General features: G+C 41.6%; 2 protein-coding genes across 6 annotated transcripts in view; one reads left to right on the top strand and one right to left on the bottom strand.

Moving 5' to 3' along the window:
* Window positions 1-27,561, bottom strand: part of ASTN2 (astrotactin 2) — a 1,158,830-nt gene that overhangs the window by 383,062 nt on the left and 748,207 nt on the right. The gene's annotated exons all lie outside the window — the stretch shown is intronic.
* On the top strand, window positions 442-10,732 carry TRIM32 (tripartite motif containing 32). Of its 4 annotated transcripts, none has more exons than XM_069073817.1 (3): window positions 461-547; window positions 5,180-5,270; window positions 7,705-10,732. In XM_069073817.1, the coding sequence occupies exon 3, from the start codon at window positions 7,788-7,790 to the stop codon at window positions 9,729-9,731; it is 1,944 nt and encodes a 647-aa protein (XP_068929918.1). In that variant the 5' UTR covers window positions 461-547; window positions 5,180-5,270; window positions 7,705-7,787; the 3' UTR covers window positions 9,732-10,732. The 4 variants fall into 4 exon arrangements, with proteins under 4 accessions (XP_068929917.1, XP_068929918.1, XP_068929919.1 ...); XM_069073818.1 differs by having other exon boundaries at window positions 464-539; XM_069073816.1 differs by lacking the exon at window positions 5,180-5,270 and having other exon boundaries at window positions 442-547.

Genomic DNA, 27,561 nt, shown 5'->3' with positions numbered 1-27,561 from the left:
ATAAATTCATTCCAACAGACTGTTTCATTCTTTGTGCACTTGTATTCCTAGCACCTAGCACAGTGTCTGGCACATAGTAGCATTTAATAAATACTTGATTGATTTGGGTCTCAGTTTCCTCATCTGTCGATGCCCTTGGTGTTGGATTTAACTGCTAAGGTCCCTTACAGCTCTAAATTCTATGATTTTATGAAAACCTCTCACTCTCCATTCTCACTCCTACCACATCCTGGACACAAGGAGTAACAGACCTCTTCAGACTCCACCTTTAATCCAAACTGCCCTTGCTCATCAGTCTCCGCACTCAGGGTCCATACCCCTAGATTTTCCCCTTCTTCTTATGCCCCTCCCAGGCCAAGCTCTCAGAACAGGAAAAAAAAAAAACTACAACTCCCATACTACCTGGGTGGAGGAGGTGGGGGCAACGTTTGATTGACAGGCGACCTGCCGAACCCTTGCTGGCCGCCAGGGGGGCGCCTTGTCGCGCGCGCGCAGAAAAGCCGTTGGTAAAGGCTGCGTCGAGAGCCGCAGGCGGCCAGGTAGAGAGGTAGGGAAAGGAGGGGCGGGGGGACTGGGGGTCGGGGGAGTGGGGAGCGGAGGGTGTGTGCCCCCTTCTGGGCAGGGAGCGGGCCTCCGCGTTTCGTCCTCTGCCCATCCCTCTTGCCTTGTCCTGGGAATGGAACGGTCTGATCTTAGGAAACCCGAGGGGGAGGGGGAAGGATCGGCGGGGGTTGGGGGCAGGGAGCAGAACCCGGACAGGGGGACCAGAGGAGACCCTCCCCTTTCCCCCCAGCCTTTAGGCTGGTGCAAGAAGAAAAACAAAACATGGGGGGTCAGCTGGGAATGGAGGTGGACCCCCTGGGATGGAGATGGGTGGAGGAGGCTGAGGACCAGATATTGGGCCTTGGGAAAAGGAGCCGGTTTAGAATAATGACCTCGCCGGGACCCTGGGTGGAAAGGGGTCATCCAGGGGTCATAGCGGAAGTCCAGAGGAAAGAGGGGAGTGTCAAAAATGAGGGAGGGGTACAGCCTGGGGCCTTTGCTGTGTCTAGATTGTGGAAATAGGTCAATTTGGGTGTGGCGCCCAGTGGATTGGGGTGTAAGGTTTAGAAGAGTCAAGATGCCAGGGTTCACATCCGTGACCCAGAGAAGAGTCAGAATGGGGAGGAGAGGGGAGGGACCACGGACAGCAGGGGACTCTGGAGAGAGGGGCGGGCAATGCTTTAGAGACGTGGCACACCGATAATTGAAGTGCCCGTTCTCAGCAGTCCAGCCAGTCATGCCCTTTCATTAGGAACAGGCATACCTGAGCTCCCATCAGCTTAATCTCTCAAATGCATCCACTAATGTAAGACCTTTGGGGATCTGCTGTTCGCGATGGAAAGAGTTCACGAGGTTTGTAAGCTAACAAAGTTCTAGTCTATTAACTCATTGTGTGACCTTGGAAAAGCTCACATTTGTGAAATTTAGGCAAGGTTTGTTAAGAGGTTTTGTCTGATTTACTTTTTTCCCTTGTGTTAAGCCCCAAGTGTTCCTGCTGTTATGCCAAGTTCCTCTACTAGACATTGGATTCATTGTCCTAGGCCTGAGATTCGTGAGCCTCAGTTTCCTTTTCTCTAAAATGAAAGGGATTTTGTTAAATATTTTTTAAAGCCCTTTCTAGCTCTGAAATTCTATATTCTAACATTTCATGTTCTAATGCCTCTTATAGCTTTAACACTCCATGTTCTATGAACCAGGATGGTAGTTAAAGGTATAGTAAAGGTCTATATGGCCCTCTGACACCTTGGTTACTGTCACTGAAGAGTCCAGAAAGTTAAGGTTATCATGCAGCATCATCCTGCAGTACACAGAACTCACCAGGAGCCAAAGACAGATGGCCTAGAAAGTGAGGAAGCAGACATGCTCTCACTTTCCTAGTTTGAATGGGGAAATGGCAGCTCACTGATTGCATTCCCCAAGCCAGGGAGAAAATACCAAGTTCTTCAAAGGCCCAGACTTGAAGGGACCTCAGAGACCATCTAGTTTAAACCATCCCTGAACAAGAATCCTTTTCTCAAGAGACCTCGCAGATGGTCAGATGACCTTTGTTTGGATTCATGAGGTATGAGGCTTTGCAGGACATTAGTCAAGCTAGGTTGATGAGGCTAGAAAGAACTCCCCATCATCCTGAGGCCAGAGCCCTGATAACAAAATTTTCTGAAACAGCTAGATAGTGCAGTGGGTATAATTCCTGGATAGGACTGGAGTCAGGAAGACTCTAGTTCAGTTCCATTCTCATACACTTTGTGACTGAGATCCTAAGGCCAGAGCCCTGACAACAAAATTGCCTGAAGCAGCTAAATAGTGCAGTGTGTATAATGCCAGGATGGGATTGGAGTCAGGAAGACTTCAGTTCAAATCCATTCTCAGACACTTTGTGACCCTAAGCAAGTCACCTAACCTCTGTTTGCTTTAGTTTTCTCAGCTGCAAAATGAGGATAATAATAATAATTACGTCCCAGGGTTGTGAGTATCAAATGAGACAATGTGTGTAAGGTAATTAGCACAGGGCCCAACATATAGTAGGAGCTTAATAAAGGATTGTTCCCTTCCACTAAAATTCAAGGTAGTGTAGTATAGAAGGCAGAAATAGAAAGTAACATGCCATTATCATTCCTCCAGGCCATTTTAGAGAGTGTATGGTGGCATTATTCAGCAAATAGCAGGGCCAGCTACAGCAGTGATGAGGAAATAACTGTTCTCTATGAAAACAACACTGCTTAGCAAAAATGCTAATACGAATAGCGATGGTAATAGTAATAATAGCTAACATTTATAAGGGTTTACTATGTGCCAGACACTGCACTAAGCACTTTACAGTTATCTCATTTGATCTTTAAAACAACCCTGGGAGCCAGGTACTATTATTAGCCTCATTTTACTGATGAAGAAATTGAGGAAGCGTGTCTTAAGTGACTTGTCCAAGGTCATACATCCGCTAAGTGTCTGAGACCACATTTGAGCTCAGGTTTTTCTGACTCTAGGCCCAGTGCTCTTATCCAGTATACCACTTAGCTGTTTAGGCAAGGTCCTACACTTGATTGGATTTAATTCGGAAGTCCTGCAGTTCTTTGCCTTGTCATAACAGGGAGGTGACCCTGGGCTCCTAAAGGCTATGCCAGGTGAACATAAACTCTGAGAGATGAAACTATTAAAGAAAAGAAAGACTTTGAGTACAAACCCTGGAAAAGGTTTTGTGTTTCTCATCCAAGGGCCACCCTAGCTAAGTAAAAAGCAGCTCATATCCACAAGGTTGGCTATCTTGTGATTAATATTTTCAGCCACGACTCACATAGTCTAATAATACTAAGTAGCCATATTAAATGTTGTCATGAATCAGAATTGAAAGCAAGAACTATTTAGGGCCCTAGACCTATATCACTTGCCAAAATACATATTTCCATTACATATTCCAAGTCTCCCTCCTGCCACTCAAAGGACAGTTGGGACATGATCACTTTGTTCAGGTTTCTGAGGATCTGGAAGTATTTGTGGGGGAGGAAATAGACTTGTTCCTTTCAGTGGCTAGAAGTTTCAGAGAGCACATTTGAGCACATTGTCAGGAAGGATTTCCTGACAATCAGAGCTTTCCTAAAATCTCAAGATCATGAATTCACCCTGCTTGGAGGTTTTCAAATAGGCTGGATAATCACTTGTCTGGTATGCTATAGTGGGGATTCTTTCAAATTCTTAATTTGTTAATATAATAAGCACAGCCCCCACTTCCTCATATGATCAGTTATTCTTGAGTGCCTTACACAATTCTCCCTTTGACTCTGCCCTTACAGGGACACATATGTTGGTAAGATGACTCTCAAGGGAAGGGGAAGATTTTAGGAGTGTTGCATTTTTATTTAGAAGATCTGAGTTCAGATTCTGGCTCTGTAATTTACTTTGGGCAAGTCACAATCTCTTAGGGCGTGGTTTCCTGATTTGTTCACACAGAGAGAAACTATCTCTAAGACCTTTTCCAGATTTGAATTCTATGACCCTATGACATTTTGAGGGAAAGGGATCAGGAAGGGTAGCTATGTTTTATTTGCCAGATTTCTAGAGATCTCCATAGGCCTCCATCATTTTCTTAAAACTTCCTTCCCCACATTGTTATTTTCTTGTCCAAGACCTGCCCTAAGCCCAACTAAGTACAATATATGTAGACTAAGAGCAGAAATGATACAGGATTATAGAATATAGAACTAGAAGGGATGTTAGAGATTGTTTTAAACCCTCCCCCCCCCTTTTACAAATGAAGAAACTGAATTGCACCAATGGGGAATTATGTATCTAAAATTCTACAGTGGAAATGGAGTTTGAGGTGATTTGACTCCATTGTGCTACTGCTGATTTAACAGAATAAGTTGAGGTGAGTTTGGAAATACCTGGGAGTGGGAGGATGGTTTTTCCCTCTCCCTGCAGTGCTGTCTCAGGCTTCACTGAGTAATATTGGCTGCTAGGATGTTATTAGTGTTTCTGATATGCAAATATTTGTGAAAAATATAAGAGATTCTGTCTCAAGATTCAGACAAAGACAGAACACAGGCAAGGAATTTCTACCAAACCTATTATTAACTCATTAACTGATGGCACTTGATTCATCATTGACAGGGGTTGTTTCCTGTATGCACAAGTACACATACTCTATTTTCTTACTGTGTGTTCCAGACTCTGTGGTGTTTCATAAGAAGAGGTAGTATTGAGTGATTGGGGTACCTTTCTCGCTGTAGTGACTTATTTGGAAACCTTCCCCAGTGCCTATGCCTGCTGAAGCCCTTGCTGGATGAGTTTAATCTCTGTTGCCAGCAGGTGTTCCTGAATACTTCTAAGTGGTTCTCCCCACTCTAGCACACAGAACTGGGCAAATGTCAGTTTGAAGTAACAGTGCCTCATTGGAAATAATCCCACCAACTGCTCTGGAATACACATGAACAGTCCCCAGGGGAGACTATGTGGAGTAGGAAGCCAGATGTTTACCTAATTGACATTCTGTTATGCAGGACAAGAAAATGTATCTTGGAAAAGTTGAATAAAAGTAGGGGAGGGAATAACCTACCAAAAAACCACTGAAACTGGTCTGGCCAATAAACAATAATTATATATGTTGGGAAAGGGATATTTGTAATGTACATTATATTTCCAGGTGTAGAGCTTGAAAGCTGCATCTTTGCCAAAGGCTTAAATTGACCTTACCAAATGACTGCTGGTACATCCACTGATGCCATTGTGGGAAGGTAGGATGAGTTTAAATGAAAGCTCAATTTGTTTGAGGATCTAATGTCCTGGATAAGGCCTATCCATTTAATGACAGCCTGTTGGTCACCTTTTGGTCTGGGAGTTCCCCTGTATTCGATGTACTAAAAGAGGTTTTTAGGATGTAGACAAATTGTAGGAAATTTAGCCACTCATCTTGCCTAGTATTCCTTCAAGATCTGTACTTCTTATGCTTCTCATGTGGGCATGGCTTAAGGCTATCCAAGCATGCTGGGATTCTTATTTCCTGTTCCGGTCCAGGCCTTCATAGAACCAGTACAGAGAAGTCACTAACTTCATTTAAGTACATGCAAGTGAAAACTCTGAGCTGAAGCTTATCTCGGAAACCCAGGAACTTCCCATTGGCTAGACATAAACCACGGTGTCAGTGGGAAGAGCACAACCTTTGTTTGTTTCCTGATTTGGAGCACAAGCACCTACAGTCTAGCTCTAAGCCTGCCACGCATTAACTGTGCTATTTGGGGAGACGTCACATCTCTGGGCCTCAGTTTTCTCATCTGTGAAATGGAAATGATAATAGGCTACTTACTTTGCAAAATCTGTGGGGGAAAGCACTTTGGAAACCTTAAAGTACTATAAAAATTTAAGATTCAATGCAGATACTTCCCCATGCACGCTGGATCCTATATAATTAAATAGCTGGTAGTTTGTTTTGGAAGATAGTGAGCGAGGCTCCAAGTTGACTGGTGCCTGGAGAGGGGGCAGGGTTCTTAAACCTTGGTGAATAAAGCAAAGGTGCCTCTATTTTAGCTGTATTTCATTTTAGTGAACCCAGAGCATCTGGTCTTTTTTTTTTAATGTATTATCCAGGATTACCCTAAGAATGCATCTGTTTGTTAGAATCTAAATCATGGTGGTTTTACAAAATATTCTTCATGCTCAGGCTCTACAAGTCTAGTATTTAGGGAGCCATAGGGAAAAGAACAAGTATTAAGTACCTACTGTGTGCCAAGCACTGTGTTGTGCTTTATGAATATCTCATTTGATCCTCATAACAACCCTAGGAGGTAGATGCAATTATTATCTATTTTACATTTGAGGAAGCTGAGGCAAAGATTAAGTGACTTGCCTAGAGTCACATGGCCAGTAAGTGTCTGAGTTCAAATTTGAACTCTGATCTTTCTGACTCCACGCCAGTGCTGTATCCACTACAGAACCTTGTAGGATAGAAGAAAAAGGGAAACTCATTCTTTTTTTTTTTCCCCAAACAAGGCAGATGTCTACTGGTAAGATCACTTATGGCAGTATCCCTGCCTGATAACTTCAACCATAAGAACTCATGTTCTTCTGGCAAGCATACCTGAGTCCCAAGGGAAGGGGAGAGGAAAGAAGACAAGAAAGAGGAAGAGGGAGGGGAGGGAAGGGCGGGGGGATCAAGAGAGAGAGAGAGAGAGAGAGAGGAGGAGAAGAAGAATTTAAGGAAGGAGAGTGACAATTTCCCCCATATTTATATGTATACTATATGCATATTTTCTGGCATTTTACAAATTGGTAGAAGTATCTCATTAGCCCCTCCATAGGGTCAACTTTAGAAATAACAGATTGTTGTATTGTGGGTTATTATATATTATAATATATATAATATTATATTATATAATATAATATTATAATATATATATTATATATCTGGCCACCAAATGGTGCCTTCGTTGTGGTGCCCCAGAGCCAATGCAAGAACACTGAAGCCTTTGGCTTGGGATTGAGGGCATTCATGGATGGAACTCTGAGATACCAGTTGTAATTTTAAGCATTTACATCGTACTATACCGTAGGTGCTTGCTCTCTGCTTTCTGGATTATCTGTGATGACCTAAGGCTTCTTCCCACTTACTACTTATTTGGTTCTAGATGTCAGTGTAGGGACTGAACCTTCAGGGAGTCCAGGTCAGATTCTTAAAAGTTGAGTACTTGTATTATGTGTAGCTCTACCTTTTTCTACCTCATTGTTCCAAAGCAGAATATGATATATTCTATTATGTCTGCTTCTTCTTTCCTTCCTTAGCACCTTAAGAGAGAGCTGATTATATTTTCAAAGTGTTTCCCACATTGCTTGATTGCCCAGAGTATTCACACAACTAATACACTTCTCCCTTCCCTCTCCTGGCCATCTGCATGTCACAGGAATATACAAGCTGCATTTGGACTTTGGGACACCTGCACTTACCTCTAGTGTCTTCCTTCCTCTGCTACTATTACTCATGCCTTTTTCAGGACTGATTTTTAAACCACATAAAATACTAGAAGGAAGAAATTGATAATTAGGGGTTCTGGGACGAGCCTATCTCTAGCAAAGTAGGGAATGACCAAATGTGTCTCATCAATGATAGATTGTATATGTTTGTGTGGCTTAAGAGTTAGGGAAATGAATTACTGTTCCCCCTCTTCTCGTTGACAGGAACCAGAACCTCATGGAATGAAGGCAAGCAGTGAGTTACTCTGTTTCAGGTTATACTAGTTGAAAGTTGCCCTGGGTTGGCCATGGCTACAGCTTCCCAACTTAATCTGGATGCTCTTCGGGAAGTGCTGGAATGTCCCATCTGCCTGGAATCCTTCACTGAAGAGGTTTTACGCCCCAAGCTCCTTCATTGTGGCCACACTGTCTGCCGGCACTGTCTAGAGAAATTATTGGCAAGCAGTATCAATGGTGTCCGCTGTCCCTTCTGTAGCAAGGTCACACGCATCACCAACTTATCCTTGCTGGCCGACAACCTGACCATACTGAAGATCATCGACACAGCTGGGCTGAACGAGGCCATGTCACTGCTGATGTGTGGCACCTGTGGGAGGCGACTGCCCAGACAGTTCTGCAAGAGCTGTGGCATGCTGCTTTGTGAGCCCTGTAGAACAGCAAAGCACTCACTGCCCAAACACAGTGTGCTCCCTATCAAGGAGGCAGCTGAGGAGCGGCGCCGCCACTTTGGTGAGAAGCTTGCTCAGCTTCGGGAGATGCTCAGAGAATTGCAGCTGCGGAAGCAGACCCTGGAAAGGGTCGCCAAAGACTTGCAGGGCCGCTACAAGGCAGTTCTGCAGGAATATGGGGGAGAAGAACGGCGGATCCAGCAGGAGCTGGCCCGCTCACGCAAGTTCTTCACAGGATCCCTGGCAGAGGTGGAAAAGGCCAATAGCCAAGTGATGGAGGAACAGGGATACTTGCTAAATATTGCTGAGGTACAGGCTGTATCTCGTTGCGACTACTTCCTGGCCAAGCTCAAACAGGCCGATGTGGCTATTTTGGAAGAGATGGCTGATGAGGAGGAACCAGAGCTGACAGCCAACCTGCCCCAGGAACTGACCTTGCAAGATGTAGAGCTCCTCAAGATGGGTCATGTTGGCCCACTCCAGATTGGCCAGGCAGTTAAGAAGCCACGGACAGTCAATGTAGAGGAGCCTTGGACTGAGGAGGTTGACGCCACCTCCATGATGATTCGGGAGATGGATGGCAGCTCGGATGATATGACACCTAGTCCGCGGTCTTCACCTTCCCGTCAGCGAAAATCTGAGGCGACTGCCAGCATACAACAATGCCACTTTATCAAGAAGATGGGTGCTAAGGGCAGCACACCAGGCATGTTCAACCTGCCTGTGAGCCTCCATGTCACCAGTCAGGGTGAAGTGCTGGTAGCGGATCGGGGCAATTTCCGTATCCAGGTCTTCTCCCGCAAGGGCTTCCTGAAGGAGATTCGGCGCAGTCCCAGTGGCATCGACAGCTTTGTGCTCAGTTTCCTTGGGGCTGATCTGCCTAATCTGACCCCGCTGTCAGTGGCCATGAACTGCCAAGGACTGATTGGTGTGACTGACAGCTATGACAACTCTGTCAAGGTGTATACTTTAGAAGGCCACTGTATTGCTTGCCACCGGAGTCAGCTGAGCAAGCCCTGGGGCATTACTGCACTGCCCTCAGGACAGTTTGTGGTCACCGATGTGGAGGGAGGCAAATTGTGGTGTTTTACAGTTGACCGATCAGCTGGAGTGGTCAAGTTCAATTGTCTCTGTGGTGCCGTTCGGCCCAAGTTTGTTACCTGCGATGCTGAAGGCACTATCTATTTCACCCAGGGGCTGGGCCTCAACCTGGAGAACCGACAGATTGAGCACCACCTTGAGGGTGGTTTCTCCATTGGTTCTGTGGGCCCCGATGGGCAGCTGGGCCGTCAGATCAGCCACTTCTTCTCTGAGAATGAAGATTTCCGCTGTATTGCTGGTATGTGTGTGGATGCTCGTGGGGACCTCATTGTTGCCGATAGCAGTCGAAAGGAGATCCTTCACTTCCCCAAGGGTGGTGGCTATAATGTCCTTATCCGGGAGGGACTCATTTGTCCTGTAGACATTGCTCTTACTCCTAAAGGGCAACTGCTGGTGCTAGATTGTTGGGATCACTGCATCAAGATCTACAGTTACCACTTAAGAAGATATTCTACCCCTTAAAGGGAACTGGCATTCTTCACCATAACCCTCCTTTCTCCTAATAAATCTGTGGGTGTCCTTAATGCCATAGATTAGTTTTGTGTCCTGATCCTAGCTGGGTAGGTGTAGAATTCAAGCATCGGTGTTTAGAAGTCCTGTACTTTAGTTTTCCTGTAAGGATAGAGCTTTAAAGGATCAGCTGGCATTGAGGATGTGGGACAGTTAGCTGTACTCTTACTAGCCACCAAGCCCCTCCAAGACTTCACTAGTTTTAATCATCATAGAGACTAAGAAGTATCTTAGCAGCAAATCCTCAATGATTTTCCTGTTTCCCTTTTGGATTTCCCTTTTGGATCCCTGGCTTGTTGTTTCCAGGTAGCATTCTGCCTGCCAACAAAGGGTTCTCTGCACTGCTGACTGATCTGCATGCTCTACTGGGACCTGCTCCCCCAGCTCCTTGTGGCTCTTCAGTAGCATTTCAGACGTATCCCAGTAGTATTGCCTTCGGGTTCACTCTTTACCAATGTGAAACAAGTCCAGTGCTCTCTAAGAAGATACCTTGGGGGGACTGTTTTCTGTAGACTAGGATGTTTCAACATCTTAAACCACCAAGTTCAAGTGTGACTGAGAATGGAATGACTTTGTGGACCACTGGAGAGCTCTAAATTGAAAGCTGAGTGTCTATTAAAGGGACTTGGGTTTTGAAACTTTGCCAAAGTTAAAAAGAAAAAAAGGAATCAATAATAACATTAACCAATAATATATTTATTCATTCTCTTCAAGATGCTGTAGCTCAGCCCACCGTTATTCATGATCAACTTCCATGGGTCTACTCACTTACCTAAGAGTTTGTAAAACCAGGCCAAAGGGTGGGAGTGGATTAAGAATCATTTTCATTATTGGAAAACTCTTTGGCGGGTGCTTAGCCTGCATTTTCCCAATGGAGTGTAAAATATTCAGTTTCAGGATTTATTTCCATTCCTTTGTTAAGCATTAAATAATTGATGGCAGTTTCTCCATTACTGATGTTTGTTTCTTTTAATTAAATATCGGGAAGTGGTTTTTCTGTCCCATTGCTCACTTAGCTGAAGTTCTCTTTCCTAGCAGGCAGTACCATCAAAAGGATCTATCCTGTGAAATACACTCCTCCTCAATACCCAGCTAGAAGCAGCATCATGTAAAGGGAACTCAAATCCCACTCCCAATACATGTGAACAATTAGCTGGCACCTACAGTTTAAAGGCATGGACTCCCAGTTTTAAATTGAGTCTTTACCATCTGTTCTTGCCTCCTAATTATAATTCCAAAAGTGAAAGCAAGGTTCATTCTTTCAAGGAGATATTCTTGTGGGTGAAGACATTCAAGAATTAGTGGCTGGATATTTGTGCTGACTAAACCTCAGGTCTTCTTGAATTTCAGGCACAGAAGGGTGATAGAAAGCTGACAGGGTTGTCTGGAGATGGCAGCTCCATAGCCCTACAGTTACTGGAAAAAAAATAGTTTTTCTGGTTTTAGCCTATGTTGGGATTAGCTCCCAAAGGACAGGAAATGACATAATTAAAGCTAGCCCAGAACTAATTTGTCTTGGACTTTGCACCTGAAGAAAGCCCAGGTCAGATCATGAAATTGCGCTTGATTTTAAAAGATTGGGTTAATGGAGGGAAAATTGATTCAATTAAAAGTATATCATAAGCAGCTCCTCTTCTTATTAAAAGTACTTTATCTGCCATAGCAGCTAGGGGCAGGAGATCTGTCTCCCTTTGCTGAAACAATAACCAAGGAAGCAGCTTCAAGTACACACTTCGCTGCTGAAAAGTGAATACAATATTCTTGGCAGGCTTGACAGAAATATTCCCAGCACTTTTCCATCTCCTATTAGCCCATTTATCGTTGGGGTACTTTGGTATCTCTACACATTGTCCCTGACTTGTACTTAGTATTTTGTTCCTTAAATAACCACAGCATGTGGTTACAGACCAAGGGAAATGTGGGACTGGATGCAGGATGCTGATAAGCCAGCTGTATCTCAGACTCTTTCCCCTTTAGTGCTAATGGATGGGCTACACTGATGATGTTACCCTTTCTTTCTATTCCTTTCCTATAGAGCCTTTGGAATCCCAACTCTAAATGTGGGAGAAAGCAAATCTTGGACCTGACCCAAAGGACTATCAATTCCTAGAAGGGAATGGGTGGCAGCAAGGAGTAAAACAGAGGTCAGGAAACAAAAATTTGGTCTTAGTGGTCAGGTCATCAGAAGGTTGGTTAGGTTTGTTCTGAATTTAGGAAACTTAGAGTGTATCTGATACAAGCCTATACAAGCAGAAATCTCAAAGCATGATAGAATACAAACATTTATATGTTTCAGGCATCCATTCTAAATACCCTTTCTCTTCCCGATCTATGGGGATAATCCAGATCTGACTATTTAAGAATCCAGAGCTTTGCTATGAAGACAGTTCTATTTGGCCCATTTCACAACTGAGTGAACTAGAGGCCAAGTCACTCTTAGAGCTGAGCAGCTATCTCCATATTGGTAGAAGGATCCATGAATTTTAATGCCATTAACTTTCCCTTCTGACTGCCACTAGCCTTTCTGTTTCTCTGTTTGTGAATTCATTTGAAAGCTGCTCTTATCTATTAAGTGCTTTGAGATCACTGAATGAGCCCCTGGCTAGAAGTGCAAATTAGCATCCTTGTCAAGTTCCGGGGCAAGCCCAGAGACACCTAAACTCTGCTCTTCAGTTCTTCCTCTCTTCACTTTTAAGTGGCCATTAATTAGTACCAGATTAAAAGTGCAACTGCTTAAACATTACTTGCCTTACCCATAGGAAAACTATAAGACATAAAGCAAGCTCGTCCCACCTTATGGTTAATGGAGTGCCTCCCTGCTGACCATCTCTGAACATTTAGTGGTGTGAATTGACCTGCCTCAGTTCTTTTACTAGCCTCTACTGAGCAGCCCCCCTTCCCTTTCTGTAAACTTAACCCCATCCCAGAACCACTTGTGGGCTTCGGTCAGAAATCCAAGTAGAGGGATACGTGTTAAGACAAACTTATCCAGGGACATGACTTCTTGCTATGCATTTCCAACTAGAATATTAATGTGGTCATCCTTTTTATATATGTAGCCTCTAAAGCAGGGATTTTTAACCTGGGGTCTACTGTATGTGGATTGATTTCAGAGGGTCTGTGAACTTGAATGGGGGAAAAAAATCTTTATTTCAACATAACTGGTTTCCTTTCTAATAATATCAATTTTATTTCATACATTTTATTACATTCTGTGAAGGGGACCATGACATACACAAAAAGGTCAAGAACCTATTCCTTAGAGCTAAGTCTCCAGATCTATACTTATATGAAGAAAGGTTGGAGACTTAGTAAGAAAGACTTGCCTAAGGAGAGATAGGTAAGGATTCTGCTTAGAAGGTGGAAGAATTTTTAGAGCTCAGATAGAACAGTGCCAGAACTGACAGATAAGGAAACAGCTATAGGGAGGCACAGCTAATAAGCAGTGGAGAAAAGGAGAACCTAGGTCTCTGAAAGGTGAATCCTTGACCAGTTTAGAGAGACCATGAATGACTTCCAATAGCTCAAAGTTGTCCTTCTCAGCACCACTTAGAATGGTTCCATTAGAGAAGTGAGGGGAATGAGGTTGAGAGGTTATTCCAGCTATGGATCTATAAGTCTATGAAATTTACCTGGACTTCAGTCTTGCTTTTGACAATTACTAGCCCTGTGACTTTAAAGTCACTACCTCTGTTTACTTCAAGCAACTCTAGACTTAGCTAGACAGGAAACAATCTGATAAACAGGGGAAGCTTCCATGCTGAGGAAATCTGTTTCTTCTATAGCACTTATATTTTGTTCACTATCTTGTTTGATGCTCCTGACATTCCTACCAGCATTATTACCTCCATATATTAGATAAAAGAACCACTTGAGAAGCTTCAAAAAGTGATTTCCTAAAGTCACAACTAGTGTTAGAGGCTTGATTAGAACCTAGATCTGATAACTTGAAGTACCTAAAGGTGAGATCAGGGAGGTGATAGCATAGAGATGGTAAGATTTCCATAAAACCAAACTGTCTCATCAGGTCCTTTCATAAACTGGCCGGATTATGAAAGGACCTGTGGCTGGGTTATTGCTATTTTGGTTCAACACAATTTGATTAAGCATTTCTTCTGTGCAAAGCACTGTTCTAAGTTCTAATGGACAGAAGGCAAAGACATTGTCCCCACTCTCAAAGAGTTTATTGATCTAGGCAGGCAGATAAAGAATTTATGATCTCGGCAGGGAGATAAACAGCTATAAAGCCAAGTAGAACATGATTATGATAGTAAAATATTCAAACATAATGCAATGAGACTTCATGGGAAAGGAGACCTCGCATTTATCTGGGAACATGGGAGCGGGGGGCAGTGAGGCAGTATCTACAACCTTATGCAGGAAGGAGGTTGGAAAGATGAATAGAATTTTCAACAGAAAAGGAGAGAAAGTGAATAAAAGCACAATCCCCAAAGATAAGTAATTTATGTAAAAGATGAGATTTCAAGGACATGTTGGGGGAAAAAAAAAATGCAACAGCAAACTCAGCTGAGCTCAAACTCCTAATTAAGAGACTGAGGGGGGAGGTAAGGGCTATAAGGGCAGAATTAGAACTTAGCTACAGCTATGTATCCTGTAGGGAAGCTTGAGCACACTAAACCTGCAGGCTAATTAATTGATTAAAATAATTGGGGTATCATTTTGAATTTTTGAAGAGAGTAAAATAAGCCAAGGTAGAGAAGTTAAAAAAAACAACAAAACAAGCTTAGGTTTTCAAATAAGTTTTGTGTGACTACTTTAAAAGATTTAAATATATATGTATACATATATATGCCATTTGCTCAGAGACTAAAAATAGGTTCTTATTCCATTTTATGTTCATTACAGGTCATGCTCAGTGACTCTTATTCAGACTAAGCTAAGGCTATTTGGGAGATAAGCTGTTTCATGGTGGAAGGGTTGCCCAAGAAAATACATGTTTGAAATAAATTGCTTTATGAGGTATCTCTCTTACCAACATGCAGTGTTGTGGCATAGTAGACAGAGCCATGAATTTTGTATCAGAACACTTGGGTTCAAATCCCAGTTCTGCCACTTAACAGTTTTACAATGCCACTCGCATTTATATAACATTTTGAAGTTTTCTTTACAAAAACTATATTTAGCCAGCAGTCAACTATTATTACCCCCACTGTACAGGTAAGGAAGCAGACTCAGATCAGGTGACTGCCCAAGGGATGGATAACTTTTTGTGGTTGGTTCTTCATTCTGGAAGAGAACCAGTAAGATATCACCAGGGTGATGTCTTGACTTGCCCAAGACCTGGATTCCAAGTGAGGCAGAGCTGCAAGGTTATCAGCTTCACTCTCTCCTCTAGAGTCATCAAAGCCCAGTAGTAAGACAAAATTCAAGAGGACTGACAATGGCTTTGGCCTTTCTAAATTAAGGTTTTCCCCAGGTGTCAGTCTGTCTGAGGCAACACCCATTCAATGACTGAGGGCAAGGGAAGTATTGAGACAACTTGTACTGCGAGGGTCAGAGGTAGGATTTAAACTCAGATAGGAGTCCCTTAGTTCCAAATTCAGCCTCTTTCCACCTAACATCGTGAAAGCTGAGAAACTCCAGACAGTGAACACTAGTTTCCCCAACATTCCTTCTACCCACCTCACAGTGTTGTGAATAAAGTACTTAGCATGAATGCAAGCTCTTATCATTATATTCAAAGCCAAATGCACTTTATTGTTGTACAGTTATATGTGGCTTAGTAGCAACTTGGACGCTAAGTTAAGTGACTCTCTCACCACAGTTGGTAGTATTTTCAAATGGTAGAGAATGTCACCCAGTCACTCTTGGGGAGTAGTGAGTCTCTGAGTATGATGTAATCCTGAGCAACTTGACCAGACCTCTTTGATATCTCGTTGTTGTCCTTCCAATGGACATGTTTCTGGATTGTGGCAGAATTTTGCCCAGGGTAATTTTCTACAATTTAAATTTTCACATATCATTCTGTACCTGCCTTCAGCAGCTTGCTCTCCCAGCCCTTATCAGCAGTTACCAATTCAATCAACCCCTTACCTGAAACCACCTTTGAAACCTTTGAGAGTGGGTTCTGGGCTGCCCATACTCTGGGGCTGGTTTCTGCCTTAACAGAAAGTATATAAGAAGCTCTTAATTAGTACTAACTTTGCATTACATGCTTAATGCAACTTCAGGATCTCTTCCTGGTTGTAAGTTCTTTGTATTGGTTCTTATGGACCCAACCCTTACATTTGCTAGGAAGACCCGAGTTTAAATCCCTTCAGAGGGACTTACTAGATATCAAACCATAAGGAAGTCACTTAGCTACTCAGCTGCAGTTTCCTCATCACTCTTATCTTCTAAGATGATGATAATAATATAGAACCTACATCGTACTGTTGTGAAGATCAAATGAGACAATATATGCAAGCCCTATATAATATATGTAAATGTATGTAAAATAAATATGTAAATTATTGCAAGACTTGAAGCATTATTAACATAGTTATCATTCCTGCCAGCCTGTCTGGGCCTCTGACATTGTCCAGTCTGATTCTTTTCTCACTCTTCGTTTTGGTTCTAATATTCTCAAATTCCTGCCTTCCCACCAGTTTACAGAATGTGGCTTCTCTCACACTGTGACGATGGTCTATTGCCTGGTAAGCAGCTGCCCTCCTGTCCCTGACTCTCTTTGTTCTTCTCCCACCATCTGGCACCATTTAGACTTCCAAGGAATTATAAATTGGTAGGTGCCTCACTGAAGACCTTGTATTCTCTGGGGATCAGATGCTTCACTGAGCTATCCTGGTGGAACTCTCCCTTTGGTCAAGGAATTCCTAGGATCATAGGATTTGGAGCTGAAGAGACCTTGGAGAGTATTTTAGTTCAACCCCCTTATTTTACCTATGAGGAAACTGAGGCCTAGAGAGCTTAAGTGGCTTTACCAAGTACAAATGTAAATTAAATAGCAAAGCCATAAGTCAAACAGTATTACTGACTTCAAATTTAGTGCCTCACCTAATCCTCTAATGCTAATCCAAACTTCAGTATTTTCTAACAGTACCATCATTCTAAATCAGTGTGGCTCCTGGATTTGTAGATTTGCTGCCTTGGATCTTTAGTTAACTGTTCCTATCACTGCTGTTTTTACCTAGAACCAATTCTGTACAAATGGTAGCAAGAGTAGAATAATGAGAATGCATAACTAGGAAATGATGAAAAAAGAACTCTCAACCTAGGTAACCTGGATGGTTCAGAGTGATCAAGAAAGTCAGGGCTTTGGTGCCAGGAGCCAGCTAGGTTAAGGTTACAGTAAGAGGAACTCTTGGGTTCCCTCAAGACATTCTGGCAAAGCATCTGGGCCTTAAAAGGTCTAATAATAACAGCTGACATTTATATAGTACTTTGAGGTTTCCAAAGTGTGTTGCACATGTTCACTATTTCAGTCATCACGACAACAGTGTGAAGTAAATACCATAGTCGAGAAACTGGGACTCAGAGAAATTTGTTTCCTTGGTCACAAAGCTAGTTAAATATAAGAGGTAGGATCCTCAAGCTCAACTCTCTCTTAACTCCGGACTAAGTGCTCTTTCCATCATACTGCAGTGTCTTGCAGAGGTATTCAAGAGACCCCCAACTTAGTGCACTCCTATACAGTAAGGCCAATGTAGCTGTAGTTGTGTGTTTTCCAGGAACAGACACCCTCAGATAATATTAAGGAATTAACTGTAAAATGCAGATGCTTGGGAGAGGGGTAAAAAATGGTTTGCCTAGATGAAGGAAGCAAGATGCTGAGCAGTGTAGTAGTGTCTGGCCACTAATTCCTAGTTAGGGGTCCCTAGTGATGTCATGTGAGGCATTATTCATTCCTGATAATTCAATTTTCTTTGCCTAGTAGAGGCCACCCAGCCCTCTTTGCTGGTTCATTCCCCTCTTCCCTGGCATCTTGTATGATAAAAATTGTACAAAAATTGTAATCAGGGTGCCTGGGTTAAAATCTTAGCTTTCAAAAGTCACTTGAACAAGTCACTTCATTTCTCTGAGTCTCAGTTTCCTTATCTACGAAATTGGGCAAATAATGATTGCAGCACCTATTTCATAGGGTTATAAAGAACTGGCTTTATGGTTAAACTATTATATAAATCAGAGTAATTATTATTCCCTTCAACTTTAATAATAGTAACTGACTTTTATACAGCACATTAAATTCCACAAAGTGCATTAGGCCTATGATGGGGGTACTACAAACACTCTTATCTCTGTATTATAGATTAGGAAACCAAGACTGTGAGGTTGAGTGATTTATCCATGGTGACAGAAGGAGCAAGTGAATGTGAACCTGTCTTCTGACTGTGTTGTTATCACTTTATTCATGATGTCATGCTGTACCCATAAAGAGAGGTCTAAGCAAAATATCTAATTATATGGAATTCTGCTCAGGTCCTCTGGGTGCTTCTCACCACAGGTTTCTTGAGGGGACTTATCTGTGAACACTACTTACACCTGCACTGCATGCCTCCTTCACAGACGAATGACTTCTCCCCCTTCTCCATGAGCACTAAGAGTATCATGTAAATGGGGAGGGATTAGAAATTATAACGTCATTGGCTCGAAAGCTGCATTTAGTCTAAGGCAGCTTCCCTACCCTGGTAAGAGTTATTAGCCTTTATTGTGTGCTGGGTTCCTTTGTCAATCCAGTGAGGTCTATAGACCCCTTCTCAGAATAATGCTTTCAAATGTATAAAATAAAATACTTAAGATTACAAAGGAAACCAATTATATTGAAATATAGTCAAATACACATATACATATACGTGTATGTACATATGTATGTGTGTATATATAGACATATATATGCACATACATATATAGACATATACACACTCACATATATATTCATAGACCTTGAGAACTCCAGATACAGTCCATCCCTCTCATTTTACAAATGAGGAAACTGAGGTTCAGGGGATAAAGTGATCCTGTATAGTTATGATAGTCTGCATTTAAGTGTTCTTCCTAAATTTCCAATAATCTTCCATTGCACCTTCAGCTAGTAGGATCTACTTACTCTTCTCTTCACTAGTCTCTAGTCACAGTAGATGACAAGAGTTGAGGCATCTTATGAAGGGTGACTAGAGCCTCATTCTGGCATGCCAAGAAAATGAAGACCATCTCAGATGAAATGGATCCACAGTCAAGTTGATTTCCAAGACCTGCATAAGGAACCACTGGCCTCTTCACCACCACTAACTTTACCACCTGACAACTAAAGTATTCCCAGGTACCCTAGACTTAAATCCACCTGACCCTTGGACAAATATTTTCATCATTTCTGACTGAAATGTACTTAAATGTTTTTCACTCCTTTAATTCTTCCAAGTTAACTACTTTCATTTTTGGGAGAAGAAAATAAGAAAAAAAAGCACATTAGGAATTTTCACCAGTCCAGTTTGAACCAAACAGCTGCAGATTTGGGAGCTGTGACCATGTTTCTGCTGAATGTTTAAAATAGGGCTGACCACTGTGGATATTCCAGGGTTTAAGAAATTAATTTATTTTTATATTCAAGTCTCAACAGGCAAATTATTTTGAGTTTTTCATCATGACTATGAATAAAAATATTGCTTATTTATTAAACTTATTTATTATTATTATTTATTAAACTTACAGGAGAACTTCTGAAGTTGGGAAGATGGGGCTGGCCAAGAAGAGCTAATCCATGCTATAGGAAATACTAATTGTATGATCTTGAGGAAGGGTCACTTCTCTGAGTCTTAGTTTCCTCATCTGTAAAATGGATTTGTTGGACTATATGATTTCCGGGGGTCTTCTAGCTCAAAATTCTATGAACCATGAACCTCCCAAGACAACCTGTTTCTATTTGAACAGCTCTAAATGTTAGGATGTCTTTCCTTAAATTGAGCTGAAATCTGCCTACCTGTAATTTCTACCCATCAGTACTTGTTCTGTTGCTAGGGTTCAAGCAGTACAAGTTTAATATCTTCCTCATGGAGGCTCTTAAGATTTTTAGATATAGTAATCTTTCTTATACTCTGCCTTATCCCAACTCAAGTCTTTTCTTCTCTGGGCTAAACATCTCCATTTATTCCAGTGAACCTTGTTTGACATGGTTTGGAGTCCTTTTCCCTTTCTGATCGTCCTCTGTACACACTCCAGCTTGTCAACATTGCTTCCTAAAATGTACTAATTAAAAATGGGCCATAGATATAATCTGACCAGTTTTTCTATGTCCCAATTATCCCCTTCATCCCCACAGTGCCTATCACACAGAGAGACTACTCAATATAGATTTTACTCTCTGAAATTGACATTGAGTTGAATTGAATTGATATGGAGTAGAGATAGATTCCATTTCTCTATTAAGCTCCAGAGGTAAAATTCCCCACCTCCTTTATGCAAATTGTCCTAGTCCTATCAAATGACCTCCAAAGACTTTACTGCTTAGACCAGCTTTAGGTACCCGACCTTTCTGCTTCTTCCCTCTGAGTTTCTTTCTGACCTTCTTCCCCATTGATCTTGCACAGAACTCTGGTCAGCAGATTAGATCGCCTAGTCAGGAGGCACAGTTGACATCTGGGCTTCTTTAGCATAATTGGGAGAAAGAAAGTGAAGATGTTTAGGTTAAATTTGGCTTCAACCGTGGCTTGGAAAGAATTGTATTTAGTTGTCTGGTTCAGAAGGTGAGGATGAGGAACAGCACCAGTACTAGCCAGAATCCTCCCTTACCAAAAGTTATACTGTGGAGCCTCATGGCACAGAGGGACACAGGGTCTCAAAGATTCTGCCACAAGAAAATAAAGCATGCCAGGACCTAGCAAAGTGGAAAAGTCCCAGTGGCAGACTGTGCACCTGTCATTCAAAGACCACACAAGTTAAGTTGGGAGATGTTCATCTGGGGAATGTGAGCCACTAAGTTATAAGAGTTTCATCTACTTCACCTGCCAGTGATTATCTACAAAGTAATCACGTAGAGAGGCAATCTGTGTTGGTGGAAAGACAATCCACACCTACGAGATCACAGAAGTTTTGAGGTATTGGATTAAGTAGCAGTTGTAATAAATACCCACATTGATTATAAATAACCCTTGTCTTTATTTCCCTTAAGTAATTTATGCCATTTTGTAGACATTATTCTTCTCCATAACATGGTATCAAAGTTGAGAGGCAATGAAAGCATTTTTACAAATTAGGAAAATGATACTTAGGCTATGACCTACAAAAGGTCATTTCAAGGTAGAATCAGAGATAGACTCAGGATTTTATGAATTCACTCCCTATTAGTGGACAACAATGGTTATATTATATAACATGTTAAGGTTTAAAAAACATTTTACAATTTGAAGATGATGATGGTGAAAATAGCTCATGATTTATACAGGGTTCTCCAAATGAATAAGCTGAAATCAAGAAATAGAGTCCCAAATGGCTAATAAGTGGAGATGTCAGAAGTCAAACCTAAGCCTTTTTTTCTGTCTCTGAATTCGGTCCTCTTTCCAATCTAGCACAAAGGGATTGGTCACTTCGGATAGTCCCCTTCCCCTGCACTCACAGTCGAATCTCTCAATTTTTTGGAGTTGGATGAGCAAGAGGAGAAAAATCTGCTTGTTCTCAATCTCTCAAACACACAATTGTCTCTCACCCCTGAGAGGGAAGAAAACTTCAGACTCCAGGGGAACTGAAGGCCTCCAAGGAATGCTCCCTGTGCAAGGAAAGGAGTCTCTGCATGGGGTGATGGTGGGGGAGGAAACCGGCTGCTAGGGGATGGGCAGACTGCCAACTGGTGGCCTTGCCATCGATGAAAACAGCCTGGCAAAGGAGCTGATGACTTCTTACATGGTGGCATATACAGATTGTGAGATAGAATGGATGGGACGTCCTGACTTGCTCCTTATTAGAGGAAAAAAAAGACCAACAGAGCATCAATTTGTGAGAGAGATGGAGGTGGGGAAGAGCAAGGCTAGAGTCAGAGGGGTCAGTACTAAGTACTAACGTTCCCCCTCTCTCTGTATAGTGAAGGGTTACATAATACAATTCTTCAAGGAATTCCATGTATTTGCATTCAAATGACTATAAGCTTTGTTAGAGAATCATTTAATAGGAATGGAGTCTTCAAGTCACCTAATTACATCTTCGCATTACAGATCAGGAAAGCAAGTCCTAGGAGTTAGTGACTTAGTGAACACGTTACTGGCAGGGCAAGAAGAATAACCCTATTCTGATTCTATATGGTATCACAGGGTTTTTGATTTAGAACAAACCGTGGAGTCATCTAATTCCACCTCTTGATTTTACGGATTAGGAAACTGAGACATAGAAAGTTTAAGTGACTTTCCTAAGATCATGTGTGTAGCAAATAGCAGACCTAGGATTCCAACTCAGATACACTGATCCCACATTTATTACTCTTTCCAATATAATATGTGATTGATTAAAAAAAAGACCGAGGAGGCTAACAGCAGAGAAACTCAAGATTAAAATGACACCATTTCCAACTGAAGATCACTAAAGTAATGATAAAACATCTCCAAAATTATACTGTCAATCAGTGTGAAGACAGGGTTCAATTTACAGAAACCTTCTATGGAATACATCCATTGTGTAAAGTGAAGTACACTAGGCCCATGTTCAGTCACACACAGGAAACTGGAATTCTTTATTTCCTGCCTGCTACAACTTGATATTCTCCCATAGCAAGATTCTCCAAATCACTATGTGCAAGAGGAATTTTGACGCCTCAGAATCAAGATCAGAGCATCATGGAGTGTTAGAACAGGCAGAGACCCTAGACAGGCCTGATCTTTCCTTTCACAGAGGAAGCCATCATATCTCAGAGAAAGAGGAAAAGCAACTTACTCAACACCATAACTCTGCTATTCAAAAGCAAATCTGGAACTCAGAACTCATACCTCCAAATTTTTAGTAGAGTGTTCCTGTTTAAGTCATATAAAGTTTTAGCTTCATATTTATCTTTCTGTTGTTGTTCAGTCATTTCAGTCATGTCTGACTCTTCATGACCCCATCTGGGGTTAGGTTGCATATATGTGCATGTGTGTATGCATATATACATGGGTATATACATATACACATATGTACATATACACACATATACATATAAGTCCTTCATTCTCGAAGAGGACCAAAATGACATTGATATCACTTCATTAGAGTCAAGTTAAAACGCATCTAACTGTGGCTGATCAGACCAATACAAGCTCAGATATCAATACAATACTCTACCACAGGTTGCGTACAAATAGTCCATGTGAACATTTGGGGTGGATTCTCTAAATTTGTGCATCTCACCTTTCTTTTGAGCTACTTCAATTCTGCTTTGCTCACAGAGCACAGCACCTTTTCTGATGAGGGGCCGCCATGTTGGGTGGTCCTGTGCCACTGACTCCCATGTCATGCAATCAATTCCAAAGTTCTTGAGATCTTGAGAGTGTCCTCATATCACTTCTTCTCACCACCATATGAGCACTTGCCTGTGTGAGTTCTCTATAAAAATAATCTTTTAGGCAAGTGTATATGCACATGTGCACACACACACACACACACTTTTGATTTTCCTTGATCACACTATATTTGGTGTAACATGCTCAGTTCTAGAGGGTACATGTTACAGGAAGGATTTTGGTGAGCTGGAGCCCATTCAGAAAGATAACCAAAATCATGAGGTTACTCAAAAACATCGACTGTGAAAACCTGAGCATTCTGAAGGAACTGGAGAGGGGGATGTTTATCCTAGAAAAGGGAAGGCCCAGGGAGACATGATAGTTGCTACATGAAAGAGAGTTTAACCTTGTTCTGTTTGGTTCTAGGACGAGGCAAAACTAGGGACAATGGGTGGAAGTTATGAACAAATTTTGGCTTCTTAACAATTAGAGCAAAAGGTTCTGTCTCAGAAAGTAGTGAATTTCCCTTCATTTCAGGTCTTCAGACAGATGCTAGATCAGGGGTGGAGAACATGCAGGCTCAAGGCCACAGGTGACCTTTTAGTTCCTTGGGTATGGTTTTTTGACTGAGTCCAACTTTTACAGAACAAATCCTTTTATTAAGGATATTTGTTCTGTGAAGTTTGGATTCAGTCAAAGGGGCCACTAGAGGACACCTTGAGGCCCCAGGTTCCCTACACCTAGGCTAGATAATTCTTGTCAGCTCTGTAATAGGGATCCTTTTGAGGGTATGGGTTAGACTAGATTATTTCTATGACCCCTCCTAACTCTAAGATTATGTAATTCTGTAAACAATGTGAGCTGTCGTGAAGTAGACATTGGGACAGTGAATTCTCCATCACTGGAAGTGTACATACAGAGACTCGAAGGCCATATAACCATTAGTTGGGGGTGGTATAGGATTCCCATTCAGGCACCTCTACATCCTCTGAACTCCTTTGTAAACTTTGAGATTCTATGATCCTGTGAAAATAACTACAGCCCTGACATGTTTGGTTTGGGCTCTGTGATTATAATGATAACACAGAACAAAGGTCTTCAAAAGGTTAGCAAGATGACTAAACTTTGCAAAGGATGAGACCTTGATTTGAAGAAATTCTTACTCTGCCACATGCAGGTGTGTAAGATGTGTAGAAATACCAATACCATGCATGTATCTGCATATAATTTGCATGTATTTTACATATGCCAACACAGCCTTTGCAGCATATTTTTTCAGACACTTTAAACTGTTATTGCTACATGCAAGGTTATTACTTGTATTTTCTTATCCTCTGTTCTTTCTTGCTCACTTACTGTCATTGACCCAGGTTCACTACATCAGAAATATGTCACACAGAGAGAAAATAGATGTATGGGTCTAAGAAATTATGGAAAACAAAACAAAACAAAAAAGCCAAAGATCATGAGAAACAATAAATTCCAGGCCAAGGTATGGGGGAATAGATTGAGTTGGGTGATCAGTGGGTTTATGATGTCTGCTTCCCTCTCACTAGCCCTCCAAACACAGGAAGCCCCTAATCCCATACATTAGATTTCCTTAGCCCTCTCAAGCCAAAAGAGGTCAAAGATAGAATTAGGAAAATGGCCATTAGATTTGAAGCCATCACCTAAAGTACAGCTTCTTAATGCCCGTGTGTGTGTGTGTGTGTGTGTGTGTGTGTGCGCGCGCGCGTGCGCGCTCTAGACCCTTATGACAACCAGGACCCCTTTTCAGAATGTTTTTGAAAGTAAAATACACAGGATCATAAAGGAAAACAATCATACTGAAATACAGTCTGTCTCTCCCCAACAATTTGTATCTATCTACATACCTATCTAAACAATTTCATAAATCTTAGGTTAAGAACACCAGAAAAAAGAGCTTTCTGTTGTTGTTCTTCATTAAGATTTATGAGGAATGGACTGGGAAGTTCTGCTACAGATGGGCACAATCTAAAATTGGGAATATATTTTTTTCTATTTTCAACTAGGAGAAATGGCAGTCCTGTGGGAGTATGTATGCTTAATTAACTACATATTGTACTTTCTTTCCCTGTTGCTGAGGAAATTGACTGGCTCTACCTATTGATCCTGTCTTAATCAACCATTAGTTGGCTCCAGACCTTCAAGAAAAGTCAACTGTGTTTGTGTCTTATCCCTCAATTCCACAGTAATTCCCTGAGGGAAGCTGCAAGATTGGAAGGACTGGAAGTCAGAAGTCCAAATCTGAGGCCTGTCATTTACTAGCTGGCTGATATCAGATGAGTCATCGTACTTTTCTGAATCTTTGTCCTGAGTTATAAAACTCCTTGATTTACCTGGAGTAATAATATACGTACTACCTAACGCCCCATGTCTGTTCTAAAGAACCAAGAAGACAACATCTGTAATGCAGTTTGTATCTAAAATCTCTACAAATCTTAGTTATTGTGGTGATGAAAATCATGATGAGGTCCCTTAACTTCCCTTGGGTCTTGAATTCTTCATCTATAATAAGAAGGGGTCGAATTAGATGATCTCCAGTATCCCTCCTTGTTCTGAACCCTTTGCTACCATAACCATCTTATCTAATTTTCATACTTACTCCACCTTCTCCCCCAGGACCTATCAAAGTATTTTGCATGGCATAGGCACTTAATAAAAATGTTTGTTAAATGAATGTATGACTCCTAAAATAGCAAATTAGAATTATTTGCATCCCTTCCATTACCACAATCTAAAGCTTTATTTTCAAGTCTTCCTGCTTTGTCCCTAGCAGCTTAATTTTTTTGGTTAATCAGAAAGGATCCTTGCTAGCAAAACCCTTTAAGAATTCCAGACCTTGAACCCTTTCTAAGTCTGATTCACTAATCTTGGAACAGAACCTCCAGGGAAGTTTCTCAAGGTCAATGCCTTGCCTTGAAAGGAAGATGATGTTTCATTCTCTCCTTTGCTTCTGTCCCAGTGCTGACTTAGAAATAGCCCTAACTCTGTCAGCACTGGTTGGTGAATGTTCCAGCCCACTTTGAAAACTTCATTGCAATTCAAATGAAAATGCAGAAATCCATTCCCTGAGACAGATTTGGGAAATTATAAGAGAGATACAATACTTTTTAAAAGTAGAGAGAGATGTTTATCTGTGAGGATTTGCAGCTGATTTTCTGGCTGGAGGCTCAAGAGTATGACAGAATGTAGCAATAGGATGCTCTTTGCAAAGAAATTATGGAGTACGCAGTTCTCTACAGTTTGGAAAAGATGGGCATACACATGTACATGAATGTTCTCCCCTGTCTCTTTCTCTATCTCTGTCTCTCTCTATCTTCTAGCATTATCTCTGTGTCTGCTTCTTGCCCCTCTCTGTTCCCAACTGCCTCTTTGCTTCTCTCTTGTTCTTTGTCCTTGTTTCTTTCCTCCTCTGTCTTTCTTCTCTCTCTCTCCTTAAGCCTTTTCAAAAGCAGTAATAAGATCTTTTGCAGACACCTGGCAGAACAAAGATACTGGAACATTCCTCCACTGGAAAAGTCTTGATAATTGCTTTCTCCAAGACAAAAGGGCTGAAACTTCAGAATACCAAAACAGTTGGTTGATTTGAATGTATTCAGCCTCATCCTCCACCCATAGTGAATATAGAGTGTAGAAGGGCAAAAGAAAGAACTCTTTATATACTTCTGATAGTTGTGCCTCAATTATATCACCATGGGGGTTTTAAGGTAGGTTAATGGTATGGTTTTCATGAATCAGCAGTTGAAACTTAGAAGTACTGAGTGGAATGAGATCAATATAAGGGAACTTTTTTGGGTTTAAGATTAAGGGATTCAGAGTTGGAAGGGACCTTAAAGATCATTTAATCCAACCTCATCATTTTACAGATGAGAAAACTGAACCCTGTAGAGGTTTACTAACTTACCTAGGTAAGGAATTCAAGCTCAAGTTTTAACCCTAAATTCTGTGTTCTTTCTATTCCATAATTGCTAATGGGAACAGCATACACAGTCTAGCAAAGTTGTGCAGTCAGCACAATTTTTCTCTTGGGCTCCCAGATGCCAAAAGCTTTTCACCTAATTTGTTTTCATAGATTCACAGACATCCAAGAGCTAGGTGCCACAGTGGATAGAGCACTGGGTTTAGAAAAAGGAAGACTCATCTTCCTGAGTTCAAATCTGGCCTCAGACACTTACTAGCTGTGTGACCCTGGGCAAGTCACTCACTCTTGTCTGACTCAGTTCCTCATCTGTAAAATGAGCCAGAGAAGGAAATGGCAAACCACTCCAGTATCTATGCCATGAAAACCCCAAACAGGGTCCCAAAGGGAGACATTAGTCTCTTCTATCTCTTCTTGTTGTTCAGTC

Source organism: Petaurus breviceps, unplaced genomic scaffold, assembly GCF_028583685.1.
Source record: "Petaurus breviceps papuanus isolate PSGF00001 unplaced genomic scaffold, PetGlider_PUasm1.0 90879, whole genome shotgun sequence".
Taxonomy (NCBI): Eukaryota; Metazoa; Chordata; class Mammalia; order Diprotodontia; family Petauridae; genus Petaurus; species Petaurus breviceps.
This window is presented reverse-complemented; position numbering and strand designations above follow the sequence as displayed.

Coding starts and splice junctions, on each gene's coding strand:
- TRIM32 (XM_069073816.1), top strand. CDS start 7,788: ATGGCTACAGCTTCCCAACTTAATCTGGATGCTCTTCGGGAAGTGCTG.